Below are 16,914 nucleotides of genomic sequence, written 5' to 3' on the forward strand. Positions count from 1 at the left end.
TTTTTTTTAATAAAAAGTTCAACATTCAATTTCTCAATAACGAATGAACCAATTTCGAAAAAATAGGAGGGTAGTTGCTGACCGCAAGGGGGTGATGTTTCGGGTATGATTTTCATATCAGAATTAGTCCCTCTTTAAATAAAAATATACGTGTTCTTTGAAATTTTCGATTACACGTCCGTTTCCGACTTACAGGGGAGGTCAAGTTTTCGTTGGAACGCCCTGTATAGATACATATATGTGTGTGTGTGTGGGTGAGTGAGCGAATGGGTGCGTGCGTGCATGCGCGTTTGTGTATAAGAAAGATTGTTAACTAGTGACGCGGCTCCATCTCGTGATCTACTCGAATCATTTCAGCATTGTCCTGCTGCTGGATCTTCGAGACTAGCCTCTGAGAGGTATATTTCATAAATTTTTCTCGGATATAATTTAATATTCAGCGTGGTATTAACTGGGAAAGTTGTTGTTTTCCGACAGGCATTCACCAGAACCGACGGTATAAGTAGTTGGGAGACATGAATATTTTGAAATATCCATTTTCTAAAATTAGGAGGAGTCTATAACTACTGGTCCCAATATTCTATATGGTTCTATCACAAATGTACATACAGGAAATAGTTAGAATATTAAACAATTTCAATTTCGAAATGTTAAAACTCGTAATTTCGAGATTGAAGTTGACTGATGCATATTCCACTGATTCCACATCAGTGGCTTTGTAATCACGCAAAAATTTTCGAAAATCGATTCAATTCATATACGGTTATATTTTTTGTTCTCGAATCAATCAGTAAATAAGAAAACACCCGTTTCTGAAAATTTACTGTCGCTGCCATCATACTATTAGGATTAGGGGTTGTAAGTTGTAACATATAAAATAACTTTCCCAAGATATTTGTATTACCAGCATTATACTTTAAGAAAAGTTAATAATGATAATTTTTGAATTGAATATTGAAATATTCATTTTGAATGATTGATTTTGCCTGTTTTTTGAAAATAGGCAATAGAGTAACAAGTATTTGATAAATAAGATGTTGAATTATCAGAGGAAGAAAAGTCATCCTCAAAAGTAGGAACTGGATTAGTAATCTACTAAATGAATGGCTTACTGGCCTGCATATCGTGAAGAAGAAGATATATTGTTGAAAAATGAGGTTAGAAGTTATGTTATTGCTTTTTGGCCTTGTTTAAACTTGAAATATTTTAAATGATATTTTGATCAAATTTAAAATAGAAGTTAAGTTGACTTATTTCAAAATGGATAAATCTGAGGATTCTGTTAAGAAAGTTATAACAGATGAAGAAAGATTGCAGTTGGCTGCTAAACTTGATAAAGAGTTGGATGAGTTCATCGAAAAACTGCCGAGAAAAAAATATGAAGATGGATGGCCTGAAGATCGTTGGGAGGAGGTAATGATAATCTCAAAATTATGAAACACACCAAGAATATTTGAATTTATTCAGTTTTCGATAGGAAATGGAAAAGCATCCCTTCTTCATGAAAGAACCTCCTAAACCTGGGCAAGAGCTTCATCCTTTATACGAGGGTCTTCAACAGCTTAAATATGATCCAGACGAAAATGAACCAGAAGGTATAACTTTACGTGAATACAAATTAAATACCTACCTTGATCTAATTTTCATTTCAGAACTGGCAGTTAGTTATAAAGAAGATGGTAATTTCAATTTCAAACATAAGAATTATCGATTAGCAGTTTTGGCATATACAGAGGGTATTAAAATAAAATGTGGAAACCAAGAAATTGAAGCTAGTTTGTTGAATAATAGAGCTGCAGCACACTTTTTTCTAAAAAATTACAGGTGAACAAATCTATATATATATATATATATATATATATATATATATATATATATATATATATATATATATATATATATAGAAGTTATGTTATTGTTATATATATATATATATATATATATATATATATATATATAGTTTTTACAGTAAACTGTTTTATTAATTCATGAAAATTGAAAAATTACAGATCTTCTCTCCGAGATTGTGAACTAGCTTTGAAAGTGAAACCCCATTATGGAAAGGCTTTAGTGCGAGCTGCAAATTGTTGTTTTGAAATGAGACAATACAAGAAGGCATTAGAGTTTTGTGATGAAATCCTAGATGAGAATAATAATAATACAGCCATTCTGGATTTACGATCGAAATGCATTAATAATATGAAGGTTCAAGAGAGAGATGATAGGAAGAAAAAGAGTAACTTGAAAAAGAAAATTCAGGGAGAAAAAGTGCTCATTGAGGAAATAATAACTAGAGGATACAATGTAGAAAATGGATTAGATGGTAACTCACAAAATATTAACTTATGCTTAAGTAAGATTGATTCCAACCATTGGATGGGAAAACAGTTTGGTATACTTTGTTGTTTGATTCAACTTTTATTCGGATATTATTTTACCTTTACAAATATAACGTTTACTTTACAAGGAATGATATTTAAAAATAAAACGATTGTGATATGTATCTTCCAAGCAATCTAAATGTTTGTTATACACTGAATAGTGAAATAGCATGTTGCAAATATGGTCTAATACCTTAAAAAGTTTTAATTGGAATTAACTGCTGCTTCATTTCACTATCAGTATCAGTAGGTTTAAGATTTTCTAAAGAAAAAGTTTAAGCTAGTTGCTTCCTTCCTATCAAAAGACTGGACACATAAAAATGAGGTATATTCAGAATGGAACAATGGGAATATTTGTATGTCAAAACAAATATTATTTATTAATCAACATTATTATTGTCGCCTTCAAAATAGTCCCCATTAAATATGCAATTGTGCCAGTACTTCTTCAAAATCTTGAAGTACTTCTCAAGCACAATTTGAAATTAGAAAAATGCTATAGAGCCATGTCTGGCGAATGTGGAGGCATAGCATTTTTTTTGGCATTGATTGCTTGGTCTTTATTCTCATCTTCTGGGTAGGCAATGTTGATAACTTCCTGAGTCATCAGGAAAACTTGCCAACAAGCAATGAATTGTGACCAAGTGCATTATCTTGTTGCAAAAACCACGGATTGTTTTTCTACAAAACTGGGTATCATGTTATGAGGCTATTAGTTTCAAGCTCAACAGGTGTTCTCCCAGGGTAACCCCATGTGGTAATCCCCCTTTTGTGGTTACTTCTGATTGACAATTTGTTTTGATGCCTTCGACAGAAAAGAGGTAGGTCTGTAAGCTTATGCAGAAGACTTTGCAATTTTCACAATTTTCTTCAAAAAGTTCATACAGTATATATGCATGAAGAAGGTATAGTATAGTGAAACATGTATGAACATGTATGAAGATGTCATTTAATGCTATCTGTTTATTATCATTTGTCCATTTACTTCGCCTTGATAAAGTAGGTCCAGCGATTCTAGAAAGAATCTGATAACATGCGAGATATTTTCCATTCTCTCCTCAGATTGTCTGCAAGGATTCAATAGTACTAAGTCACCATCACCACTGGAAGAACCAATCAAGAAGTGGTTCAGAGTAAGTGACTCTGCATCGGTAGGGTCAGACAATACTCTCGTCAAAAGTCGAGAGTTAACAATCTTTTCTGTTTCGGCAAAAAAAGTTTGCAGTGTTTCCTCTCGAAGACTTTGATCATGAAGAACTTGGCCAATAGTTCTTTTTACAGTTCCAATCCCAAAATCCTGCCATGTGAGGTGAAGAAGGAGAGATAAACTTGAAAGTGATTTTTTTCCCGACATACAATCAATTAAACTGGAATGGTTAATTTCTTCGATGGCTTGATGTATTTCTTTTGCTGCACCTCTTAGATTCTTCCCATTATCGCAGAAAATAACATGACGTTGTCCTCTTCTTGCAGGCTATGGGATATTTCAAGGTGGATGGCTGTCACCGCAAGGCAGGTGAACAGAACTCTCAATTTTTTCTCTCTTTTTCTACCAGTTTTCACGAAAATTGGTCCAAAGTAGTACATTCCTATATTGACATATGTTCTGATTTCTCTTTTCAATCGTTCTTCTGGTATTTGTCCCATCATGGGCGGTAGTGGTTTACTCCTATCAATTCTGCATCTAAGACATCTGGAGAATGTTGTTCTAACTGTTGCTTGGCCATGAATCACCCAATATTTTGGTCGGAGTTCGTTCAGTTCAGTTCAGTACAAGTTTCATTCCTCTGTGGAGAAATTTCTCATGATAATGCTGGATGAGCAATTTTGTGAAATCGTGCGTTGGACTCAATATAGCTGGTTGACTAACATCTCTTGACAAGCATTTCAACACATTTGTTCGGCCAGAGAGAACCATAATTCCATTTTTTACTTCAGAACATAGACTGGCAAGCTTACTTCTTTCACTCAAAGGTTTTCCATTCTTGAGGCAGTAGATCTCTGAGGGAAAACTCTCTTGTTGTGCAAACTGTACCCAAATTTTCTCAGCATCAGTTATCCCTTCTTTTGTCAAATTGGGTTAAAAGCTTTGGTTGTTTTTGAGAATGTTGATAAATCTCAATCACCAAGCGGAAGAACAAATTAATCGTATTCACTTGGAAAATCTTTTTACAAGTGGTAAACAATTTTCATAGTTCGTAATTAACAGACATGTTCCAAACTTTTTTTGTTTCAATTCAACATCCACTTCACACAAATATTTTATGTTTTTTTTTTGGCAGGGCCAAAGTTCCTCGAACTGTCTGAGAAAGTGAGGCCCAGAAAATCATGGGTCTGAAATTATTTTCTTTCCTACTGTCCATCTTGTTGCTTCTTCTGCAAAGTTATATTCAGTTGGAACCCTATTCAATGGGGTTACAAATGGTTTATAGTTCCTTCCATCACCTATTATCCAGTTCAAAACGCATCTTGAGTCGGACCAACAAAATGTTCGACTGATAGGAATTTCCAGTTCTTTTTTTATCAGCTGAGAAAGCCGACTTGCCATTACCACTGCCTGAAGTTCCAACCTGGGTATAGATAATGGTTTCAACGGAGCGACTCTAGTTTTTGCCGAAATAAGGCAAACTTCTTTGCTGTCGCAAAATGTGTGAAGTGAAGGTATAAGGTAGCTTTAACATCTGGAAATTAGTATTTCAGAGACTTTCTCGATTTCTCTCATCCATTTTTTCCAGGAAATCTGTAGGTCCTGTGACAAAACATCATCCCAGTCGATTCCAGATCGCCATATATCCTGCATTAGAATCTTTCCTCTCACGGTGAAGGGGGAAATCAAACCTAGCAGATCAAAAACAGACATCAAAGAACTTAAAATGGTTTTTTTCGTAGGAGTCCCTTTGCAAATCTGGGATTTTTCAAATTTAAATGATAAATTATCATTGTCAGTGTCCTGAAAATGATGTCGCAAGAAAGGTTATCACAGCACCGGCAGTTGAATGGGCTATCAAGTTTTTTCAGCCCTTCAAATATTCCTGAGAGGATGGTATATTTCCAGCTCTTCTTCAAAACGGACTGGAAATAATTTCACCTATTCTCACAAAATTGTATAGAGCTAGTCTGGCGTGGAACTATATACCACCCAGTTGGTTGGCAGCAAGGGTGGTATATATACCTAAAGTGGGCCGGAGAGACCCACACCCCAAATCGGTACGACCAATCAGCCTTACATCCTTCTTGCTGAAAGGACTTGAGAGGATACTGGACGGGCATATCAGGAGGGTAGCATTATATGCATCCCCACTGAATAACCACCAGTATGCTTATCAAACCGGCAAATTGACAGATTCAGCATTAAACAACCTCGTTAAGAAATTTCCCAATTCCTTGACAACAAGGAGATTGCGGTTAATGTATTTCTTGATATTGAAGGAGCATTTGACAATGCACTACTTAAATCTATAGGATTGTCTCTGGCTAGAAAGGGTAAAGAATCGACCATAACTGGCTGGATCTATGCCATGCTAGTAAACAGAACTGCAACTACGACTCTTCAAGGCGGGGCTATCAGGTTCAGGGTCACCAGGGGCTGCCCTCAAGGTGGTCTCTCCTGGTGGATAGTCTGCTTATGCAGATGGCCTTGTCATCCTGGCAAGGTCCACGTCGGGAAGGGTAGCTTGTAATATCCTCCAAAGCGCGTTGGACGTTGTTCACAGTTGGTGCCTGAGGGAGCAGATGTCTGTCAACCCCAGCAAAACTGTGTTAATCCCCTTCACCAAGCGAAGGAAATTGGACGATCTAACGCCACTTTCCCTCAATGGTGTGGTCATTCCATTTGGAACGGAGGTGAAATATCTTGGCATTGTCCTTGATAAAAGACTCACCTGGAACGCTCACTTGGAAAAAGTTTTACACAAAGCCAGACTGTCCCTATGGACATGTCGAAGGATTTGTGGTAAAACTTGGGGTGTAGGTCCCAAATAAATCCATTGGATTTATGTGATGATTGTCAGACCAATGATCACGTATGGTGCAATTGCTTGGTGGCCGAAGGCTTTACAGAAAACGGCCCAAGCGAAGCTCTCTGGCTTACAGAGACAGGCTTGTCTGGCTATCAGTGGTGCCATCAGTACCACACCGTCAGCGGCCATGGAGATCCTTCTAGATCTACCTCCTCTCCACATTTTTCTGGAAAGAGAGGCTAGATGGACTGCATATAGACTTGTACACATGGCCAATTGCACAAATCAATTCAATGCAGAGTGCAACAGACTGTTGATTGACATTGGAAGGCACAGCATTCTGGAAATGACCTCTGACTTTATGCCTCCAACTGTCAACTAAGAACTGCTTTATAAAGTACTATTCCCGAGTAGAGAGGACTAGATCCTGCGGGAGAAGGAAATATTAAGAGCAGATAGTATTTCAAGCGGAAATTTACGCTATTGAATTGTGTGCGGAGAGATTGGATAAATCCAATCTCACTTACAAGTTAATAAAAATATTCTCGGACAGTCAAGCGGCGTTGGAAGCTCTTGGCTCCCACCGACCAACGTCTAAATTGATAGCAAACTGCCAAAAAAGACTCTCCTCGATAGGAAGACTAAACAGATTGTCTCTGGTCTGGATTCCTGGCCATACTGGCCTGGAAGGCAATGAAGCTGCTGACTCTCTTGCAAAGGAGGATGCTGCAAGCGGCTTCATTGGACCAGAACCTGTCATTGGCATCGCTTTGGGCTTTGCCAAACAAACACTTAACACCTGGATGGCAAGAAGAGTTATGGACTTCTGGCATAATCTTCCAGAATTGGCTCACTCCAAGGCGTTTATTCACCCTTCGAAGCTTGATTCCAAACAGTTGTTGGACTACAGTAGGGATGAACTACGATGTCTAACAGGCCTTCTTACAGGACACTGTCATTTGATTTACCATATGCAGAGACTTGGACTGTCAGAAGACAGTGTGTGTCGCCTCTGTCTGGAAAATGATGAAACTGCAGAGCATATACTTTGTCCCTGCCCCGCTGGGGATCGAATCAGGTTCTTTGAGTTCGGCAGATCCATACTCTTACTATCTGACCTGAAAGACCACTCACCATACGAACTAATCGGCTTCGTTAAGAAGCTGGGTTTATTTGGCCGATTGTGAATAGGTGTGAGCCACAATAAACCCTTATGGGTTGTGGTGGAGGGACGAATAAACCCACTCACTTTAGACCTACCCTCTACCACATGCCTAATATTCGATGTAGAGAAGTTTCGTCAATTTTCTTTGTTGAGGCCCAAACTAGTTCATCGGCAAGCTTTGTTTGAATTAACTGGGAATTTGTCATCCAATTTATTACCTCATAGCCAGCAATTTTTTGAACTCTGCGTACTTCTGATTTCATTTATAGAGCTTCCTCTTCTGTGTCTTTGGAATCCAGATAATCATCGACGTAAAACTTTTTCATGATAGCGATTTTTACGTCTGAATCTGAAGCGAATTTTTTGGCATTGAATTTTTTAACGAACTGGGCACATACAGGAGAATATGTTGCCCCGAATGTCATGACAACTATTTCGTAAACATCAGGAAGTCGATCATATTCCAAATTTCTTCAAAAAAATTTCCATAGAATCGACACTAAGATTTGCAGTAGATCTGGTCCGGAGAGTAACACGTTTTTGAGACTTGTATTGTTCGATTTGCCAGCTGCATCTAACACAAGCCTGATTTTGTTTGGCTTGTTTGGATTTTCCACAGCAAAGTGGGGCAGATACCATGTGCGAGGATTGATATGTTTCTCTTCTTCTTCAGTCAGTTTTCTAATGTATCCTTATATTTTATAATTCTCCATTTTTTCACACTACTTTCTGGCAAATTTTTTATTTAGGCGGCATTTCTTTTCTACACATTTCAGTCTCTGGAAGGCTTAAAATTTACTTTCTGGCAAGGTAACATCAACTCTTTTCCATAATAATCCAATTTCGTATTTTTTTTCGTTGTATTTGATTGTACTATTCATCAAATTCAAGGCTCTTGAACTTTTCTGGGAGAGTTGATCGGTTGTTATCTGAGTGCCAAAAGTTTCTGTCGCATATGATTTCCTGAGTAATTCTTGAAGTTCATCATCGAATAATTGTTTCTCACAAATGTGCAAGGTGTGAGCTTTCACAACTCAGTTTCCTCGCTAATAGGGCTTGGTCCATGTAAAGACCAACCCAATTTACATCTACTGGCAATTGGAAGACGTTCTCGACCACTCCATATCTGTCTGGCAATTATCAAATGGATATTATCTTGGCCAATGAGCATTACAGGTTTTTCATTATGAATGTCATTTATCGAAACACCTCGTAGATGCGAGTATTTCCTCCAATCTGCAATATTGACGTTTTGGTCTGGAAGTGACATGTTGGTGACAGTTCGCACACCTTTCAAAATGAAATTTTTATTGCTGTCGTCTATTTTGGATACTTTTAGATTTAACCGCATGGAATCTTGTTGCATTGTCACATTTTCATTTGCCCTTTGAAGACAGAGGGACTCTTTAACACTAGTTAGTCGTAAGTTTTTTGGCGATTCCTGAATCTAATAGTGTTTCTGTCGAAGCTTCATCACACAGTGCCAAAACAGGTACATTGTCTCTTAGTCCATATAATTTTATGTGAATTATTCGTAATAGGACCTTGCTTGTAGGATTATTTACGGAGCACACCATTTCCTGATCATTTTCATTATTATCTTGTAGCAACATGGTCCTATTTTGATTTTCCAGTTCTTTGTGTAACAGGGGACGATGAATCAACTCACAACCGTTCCTACCGCAAGGTTTTCTCATTCTGCATTTGACCTTTTGATGATTTTTCCGGAGATAAGAAAAACACAATTTCTTTCTGGTGAAAATTTCCCATCTTTTTTCAAAATCATCCAATTGCATTTAAGGGCAGGTACCTTCTTGGTGTTGGGACTGATCACAGTAATTGCATATTGCAGTTTTTTTGAAATTAGTGAATTTCGAGGAATGAAATTCAGTATTTAAACGAGGAGTACTAACATAACATACAGAGCTGGCCTTTTCTTTCAACCATGCACTGAAATCTTCCAAATTTACTTCACCGTTTTTCTATGACTGTTTCTCTCTTCATCATTCCTGGAATTTTTTCAAGTAACTCTCTTATCAGTTGAGGATTTTCCAGGTGAAGTTTATTGTCTAAACTTTTCATTATAGACACCATATTGTTCACTTCAGATGAAAAGTTAATCAATTTCTCCAAACTACCGTCTTTAATGAAATGAATTTTTTGTATTTTATAAATTACTGTGTCAATTATATATTCAGGTCTGCCAAATCGGTTTTCCAAGGTAAAAATGACATTGTCTACATTTTCAGCCGTTAACAACATTCCAGCAACTGCGGATTTAGCCTCTCCTTTGAGATATATTTGCAGTTTCAACATAATGTCTTCATTGCTATAATCACAGAGTTTGCGAAGATTTTTGAATGGCTTATAAAACAAGGGCCAATCTTGAGGATTTTCATCAAAATGCGGGAAATCTTTCTTCAGTGTCTTCCGCATTTGGAATTTATCGGGTTCTCTGGCAACATGTTCATTCGAGGATTGATTCGAATCAACTGGAAGTGGTCTTTGGGATTTACCCTGCTAAAATAAACATACAGAATGATAAATAATGAGGAAATATCCACAATTATTATTTGGTTTAATAAACTAATTGTCACAATTCAACCCTCATTTTCTTGTCAGTTATCATCATCTAATTCTACATGTATATATTTATTTTTTTTCTTTTAAGGTAACCTATCCATAGACAAGTTGGAGCCACACTTTCCAGAACTAGTGAATAATCGAGTATTCTTGAATGAATCAAATAATTTAGTATGGCCTATTGTGTTTGTGTATCCCGAATATAAAATCATGGATTATGTGCAACAATTCAATGAAGAGCAAATGTAACTATCCTAATTCGATTGTCTGTCATATATGAAAAATTTTTTAGCTTTTCAGAACAGCTATACTATGTATTTGAAAATTTTCCGGAATGGGATCATGAAAGAAAGTACAAACCAGATCATTTGAATGTTTACTATGAAACATCAAAGAAAAAAATTGTTAAGGTTGATATTCAGAAAACTTTGAAAGATATCCTGAAATCAGATGGGTAAGTATCTAAATAATTTATATATGCTTTGTTCATTCAATTTTTCATTTTGCAGGTTTCTCATTAAAGGAGGCACACCATCATTCATAATTTTTGTTAAGGAAAGTCAAATAGAAAAACAATTTTTAAAGGAATATTTGTAACACTCGGGCAGTATTGATTTAATTTTTCAGATTGTTATCATTAATTTTATTATTTTTTTTTACTATGTGGAAATAGTACAATGATTTTATATCTAGTTTAACCTGATATTTTGTATAATATATTTGTTAAATTTTACCGCTTTTATTGATAGTTTTTAGAGCAGAGTGAAGATTTTCAAATTCAATATCTTAAATATTATGTTGTCTGGTAAATCAACTTACCTTTTCAAATTGGCTGCTTGTAAATCAAACATTACGGTTACCAGTTTCCAGTCAAAAATAATAATTGAATTTTGTACACAGCTGGTACAAAAAGTACAAGTGATGTATTTGATTTTTGCCATATTGATGAAAACTAAAATTGATTCAGACATAATTCAGAGTCATAGTCCACTTGAAAAATACGCCTTCGTTTTTAATTGTTATTAGGAAAAATTTCATGGCTGAGCATGTACTCAACTACTCTCAATCATGTGATTATAAAATGGTCTCCAAATTACGTTTTTTATACTATTAAGCTTAACTAAAATTAGTAATTTCATGTGGACACAGTCCTAATTATCATTTTTTAAATATTTTGCTTGACTTAAAAATGGTACTATTATTTTAAATATTACTGGAATTTTATCCCAACACCAATTTTCAACACCTCGTGTTTTGATTACCAAGTGATCATCATCAAGAAGAAGATTAAACTAAATATACATACAATTTTGTCCTTATTTATACCATTGAGATTAGGTAGACAAGTTCACAACAACAGCCATCTAGATTCCTATGATAGTGTAGAAATAAGTAAACAATAATATTATGAATAACGATGGTGGACCAATAGTATACTATATAGCTTGTTGAAATATTTTATTTATCTGATTTACCTGATTATCAAATAAGGCAACTTTGTAAAATTAATCTAAGAATAGAAGATGAGGCAACATTGTAAAATTAATCTAAGAATAGTAGATAAGGCAACATTGTAAAATTAATTCAAGACAATTAAGACACAGGTACCTAGTAGGGGTATCTATGGAATAAATAAGGACAACATTGTATGTATATTTAGTTTAATCTCCCTCTTGAAGATGATCACTTGGCGATCAAAACACGTGTCGATGTGTTGAAAATAACGTTTTGGTGTTGGGATAAAACTCCAGTAATATTCGTTACTACACCCAAGGTTCCAAACAGTGCATCACAAGTATTATTTTAAACTAACAAAATAATTTTAATTAAATTTATTAATAAAATATAAAGACAGAATAAAATAAACTATACAATACACTGTTAGGTATCATTACAGTACTCGCTTATATTCCGGACTCGTACTGTGATAAGTCACCTATTGGGTTTGATAACGTATAAAATATCATTATATCTTCTTATAGATTCTTTTTTATTTAACTGTAGGAGGATGTCCACGCTGTTGATATACTAGATTTGCTATGTTGTGCTATCGGAAAAGACAGATAGCTCATGGCAAATATACAAATGTGTACCTAATGATTGGCAATATTTGCATCAAATCATAGGAAACTTTCATATCTATCATGTGCTCAAAGTAGATGAAGGAGTGGATGAAGGTCTCATTTCGGCAGGTCAAGGAATTCGAGATGTCTAACTACATACCTCCTGACTTATTTAAAGAGTAGTTGTTTTGAATGTTGGGAATTTGATTTTATTCTGCATAGTGCCACAATGTTATCGAATATACGAAAATGTAATGCTCAATTATAGATTCTGCTAGCAATCAATACTCCAACATCATTGACATGGTGAATTTCTAACTCAGTAGAGATATTTTATCACATAGTATAATAATCCGTCACATAAGGTGATCAAGAATAATTCCTATCTACTTAATCTCAGTTAACTAATTTATCAAATCTTGGCAGTTGCATCATCCTCTATTGGATGAAATGAAGATATGGTTAATGAATAGTATTCAGAAGTATTGTATCATCTTGAAAATTAGAATTTATTGGACATTTTATATTCTTCAGCGAAATCCAACTAATAAAGATAATATTTTTTTGTAATTTTGTTTGCAATGGATGAATTCAGTTTTAACCGATAGAAACTACATTATCAGCAGGTAACATTTGTTGTATTTGAAACTAGAGATACGTAGGAAAGTTGCATTCATGTAATCTAATCATGAAATGTAATCATGTACCTATCAAGAATTTGCCTTTCAAAGCTGTGCACTTGCACAAATTATTGATGATACATACATTCGTATCATGATATTGAAATCCTTATCCAATTAAATAATCACAGGATCACGACCGATTATTTTGATGTATATTCCTTTTTTTAAACTTTTCGAATCGGCCATTTTGTTCAGAAGAAATGTAAATTGAAATATTAAATTATGTGAAAATTAGAAAACATTCTTTTGTAGAATGGAACACCCTTTAGATTTTTTGAATTTCCTCGATGATTCCAGGTCACCTAGGAATATAATGAAATCCGCCTTTGGAGATAATTTCGCCCGAAGTAACGTCGTTTGCTCGAATTGATAATACAAGACAGTTAACCGCAACTTTGATAAGTGATCAACTTTCATCAATATGCCTCAATTTACTTTAACGTGAATGTTCAACTAAATACTATAAAATATTCAATAAAACTTTGTATCGCATACAAGTGGAATATTTCTGATGGACTGGAAAGATTATTGAGTAGAGAACATGCAGTTATTAAAAAAAAAATTAGGTGCTTCCGGGCAAGTCCTTATCGAGAGGTGATGGACAATATCAAATAAATAGATAAATTTGCATTTACTGTTCCAGTTACAACTAGACAAGAGAAAAGTAAGAGATCGCACAAAATGGCTATTTCGGCCTTATTTTGATTTTGGCTTAAAATAATTTTTTCTATCATAATCGAAAAAATTTGTCATTTTACCGTTTCTTCACTAATTAGCCAATTGACCAAGTGATCATCTTCAAGGGGAAGATTGAATCTATGAAAATCTTTGAAATTTGAAACACGTGTCGAGGTGTTGAAAATAACTGGATAAAACTCCAGTAATATTCATTACTACACTAAAGGTTCCAAACACTGCATTACAAGTACAATTGGCCAGATTCATAACTCAGTATCTCGAGGCCAATCACAGATTAGCAAATTCATAACTTTACAGTTGTTTATTTAATTATTTTAACAAAATGAACTTAATTTAAAACTCAAAAGGCTTTATGTCACCCTATTATGTGAGCAGGTTCTTGGACTAGTGGTCAGAACTCTGAGCTAGTGTGCCAGTGGTGATGAGTTCAATCTCGGCTCAAATCATATCGAAGACAGTGTTTATTTTTTTATTTTCAGTTTTCAAACTATAATTGAAAACAAGGAAAATAGGAAATATTTTCAGGTTACTTCTTATTAGGAATTTCGATAGTAGTTTTCTACCCGAGGAAAAACTTCAATCTCACACGAAAGGGCTTCATTTATTGTTCTTTGAATAATATACTTCTCAAGATCAGGGGGTTTGCCGTCCCCTCTAGTCCGCCACTGCAATTGGATGTTTCATCAGGAGAAGATTAGCTGTATTAATCAATGAAACATTATTATTGTCAATTATTGACTTTTAAAGCTTTCGACTCTACTTAAAAAATATTGTTTCTAATTTCCATTCCACAAAAAATAACTTGAAAATATTCTGGTTCAGTTCTGATAGGTAGGTACCTATTAGGCCATCAACAAATTCGCCAACACTGGTGATTCTCATCCGCGGTTTTAATTTTAAATTTTATTTTAGTAATTATTAAAACTATGAATAATAAAATGATTTTTTTCAAAGCCTTGTATATATTTACATTTTCAAAGGCGAGCGTTGCATCTTTGAATGGAGTAGGAATGAGAAATGTATTTAGGATAGGTTATAAACATGTGGCAGCACTGCTACAGAATATATACAAAATGGCGTCGTGATGTTTCTCCTTGCTATCGCGGACGTTATCAGAATACTTATCAAAATAAGTAAACAATCTGAAGAAACCGGCATCGAATTTTGTTATAAATGTGTTTGAGGAACATTAGAGCAAGTGATAGTTGCAATCATATTGCACTTCGTGGCGTGAATGTGTGAAAAAAGCTCACTAGAAAAATGTAATGTTTCTTTGTCTACATGAAGTAGACTATGCAAAGTGTTCACGGTTGTTCTTTACTTTTGCCGACTACTTCTGATCTCTCTGCCCATTAGGATTATTTTTTGTGATACATGTGAAAGTACATTCGTAAGTAGCATATTTTTTCGAGTAGTTTCAGTGAAAATAATATAGTTTTCATAGAAAATTTTAAGTAGGACAGTGAGAATCTTGGGCGTATGCAAGAACAATCTTTGCAGTATATATTTGGTCCACAAGTTTGATGTATTGGAGTTTCTCACAAGTTTTATTAGAAATATTGATTATGCTGGACAGTTGAAAGTTCTGAAAAAGAGTCCTGATTCATTTATATAAGCCGATTTATATGGCCCATAAATTTCAAATTCAACCGCAATGTAATAAAATTCCACACGGAAATTCTTCCAAGATGATCATATAACAAACCAGCAGCATTCTGTGAATTACGATTACCCTTTTTTATTGCAGATTCCCTATTCTGAAGACTGGTTCCACATTCCTTGACATTTCAATTTTTTGTAAGTAACATTTTTTATTTTCCTCTTCAGTTTCTACATTTTTAGTGAACATAGATCACATGTGATTGATTGGCCATTCTTTTCAAATTCCCTTGTTTTCTACCCTCTAGTTTCTTTTAGGATGAATGGATATTTATGGCCAGCTGATAAAATAATGATTTCAATTAATTTTGGTAATTTATAAATGCCTGGTTTAATTGGTAAATAACTCTTATTTGAAATTTGATGGTAACTGTGAAATTCAGTTTCATATTTACCTTTGGTTGGTTCAGAGAGGTTCAGAAATATTTTTTCATTTCTTCCAGTAAAAAGTGTAAATTGTTTTTCAATTTTAAGCAAAATCGAGAATCATTTATACTTACCTAATGCTTTTATGCTCCTTCATAACCATACTAAAAGTTTTACTTTGAATGAAAAGCTTTTTGAATGTTATTCAGATGTGTTGAAGATGTGAAAAAACGAAATATAGAATAACTATTGAATCGTCCTGGCTCCGCACGGGTGCGATGCTGATACTAAATATACATAAAAACGTGTGCGATCGCGTGCTACAGGGCGAGGCGCGGTCTTGACGCACCCCGGCCGGTACCGCCGCCACCGCTATGTCCCTGCATTTTAAATCTGTAATAACTTCGAAAATATTCATTTGAATTACATGCTGTAATGTATTTGATCTATCGTCTATTTCATAGGATTCAGCCAGCGTTTGCAATGTAAGCGCAGAAAATGTGTTTATTTACTCTATTCTGAAATTATCAGTGTTTCTCTACTATATTATGCATGTTATATACATATAAACTTCCCTTTCGAATCACTCTATGTATTAAAAAACCTGCATCAAAATCCGTTGCGTAGTTTCAAAGATCTAAGCATATATACTTAGGGACAGACAGCGGCGATTCGGTTTTTATCTCCTCAATCGTCGCAAAATGCCTTCCTTTCATGGGTGTCTTCAATTTTGGGGATAGGAAAAAGTCGCAGGGGGCAAATTTGGTGAATACGCATAACTTTCAAGTTATTGACTGTACGACACGACCATGTAACTTTGGTTTCGATGTCATAACCATTAACTCGTAATTCGTCACCAGTTATGACCCTTTTAAGCAAATCCAGATCGGCGTTGCCGTCATTCAACAATTTCTGAGCGATATTCATGCGACGTTTTTTTTGTCAAAATGCAGCCAACGCATATGTCGACATCATCAGCATATTCTCCAATAGTGATTCGACGACTCTCCATAACAAGTTTCCTCACTTTCTCAACATTTTCATCGGTTGTTGATGTGCTGGAGCGTCCAGGGTTAGCGTCGTCATTCGCATTTTCTCGACATTCTGTGAGAAGCTTCTATAACTTGTAACATTTTTCTTACTCAGATTGCAATCACCATATACCACGATCAACATTTCAAATGTTTTTGAGTACTCGATTCCATTTTCTATACAAAATTTGATGCAAATTCTTTGATCCATCTTTTTCGCTAGCAGAAAATCGACGAACACGCAAAGAACTTATGCCTCTCGTAAATTTAAAATTATTTTCCATCAGAACCACTACTTAAGTATTTTTGAAAATTGGTTTCGAAT

The 16,914-nt window shown here is 35.0% G+C and overlaps 2 protein-coding genes across 5 annotated transcripts in view; both read left to right on the forward strand.

Annotated features, from left to right (window-relative positions):
• The first annotated feature begins 1,136 nt into the window (after positions 1-1,136).
• Dpit47 (DNA polymerase interacting tpr containing protein of 47kD) lies at positions 1,137-10,821 on the forward strand. 2 transcript variants are annotated; one of them, XM_074184035.1, is made up of 7 exons: positions 1,137-1,413; positions 1,478-1,595; positions 1,653-1,824; positions 2,010-2,392; positions 10,177-10,333; positions 10,381-10,542; positions 10,598-10,821. In XM_074184035.1, exons 1-7 carry the CDS (start codon positions 1,261-1,263, stop codon positions 10,683-10,685), a joined length of 1,233 nt encoding a protein of 410 aa, XP_074040136.1. In that variant the 5' UTR covers positions 1,137-1,260; the 3' UTR covers positions 10,686-10,821. The 2 variants fall into 2 exon arrangements, with proteins under 2 accessions (XP_074040136.1, XP_074040137.1); XM_074184036.1 differs by having other exon boundaries at positions 1,139-1,413; positions 2,010-2,323.
• Positions 10,822-14,580: 3,759 nt separating this feature from the next.
• The window catches only part of LOC111510807 (uncharacterized), a 148,167-nt gene continuing 145,833 nt past the window's right edge, over positions 14,581-16,914 (forward strand). For all 3 annotated transcript variants that reach the window (XM_074184536.1, XM_074184537.1, XM_074184538.1), the window contains exons 1-2: positions 14,581-14,923; positions 15,281-15,330. The gene's annotated coding sequence lies outside the window, so the exon portion shown is untranslated. The remainder of the gene's footprint in view (positions 14,924-15,280; positions 15,331-16,914) is intronic.

This window comes from Leptinotarsa decemlineata, unplaced genomic scaffold (genome assembly GCF_025532065.1).
Source record: "Leptinotarsa decemlineata unplaced genomic scaffold, Ldec_3_MD MMD2_tig00026354_RagTag_RagTag, whole genome shotgun sequence".
NCBI classification, from domain to species: Eukaryota; Metazoa; Arthropoda; class Insecta; order Coleoptera; family Chrysomelidae; genus Leptinotarsa; species Leptinotarsa decemlineata.

Bases quoted from the DNA above. Each gene is read 5' to 3' on its own strand.
- Dpit47 (XM_074184035.1), top strand. From the start codon at position 1,261: ATGGATAAATCTGAGGATTCTGTTAAGAAAGTTATAACAGATGAAGAA. The intron at 1,596-1,652 runs GTATAACTTTAC...TTTTCATTTCAG, and splicing joins AGACGAAAATGAACCAGAAG to AACTGGCAGTTAGTTATAAA. The intron at 10,334-10,380 runs GTAACTATCCTA...AAAATTTTTTAG, and splicing joins CAATTCAATGAAGAGCAAAT to CTTTTCAGAACAGCTATACT.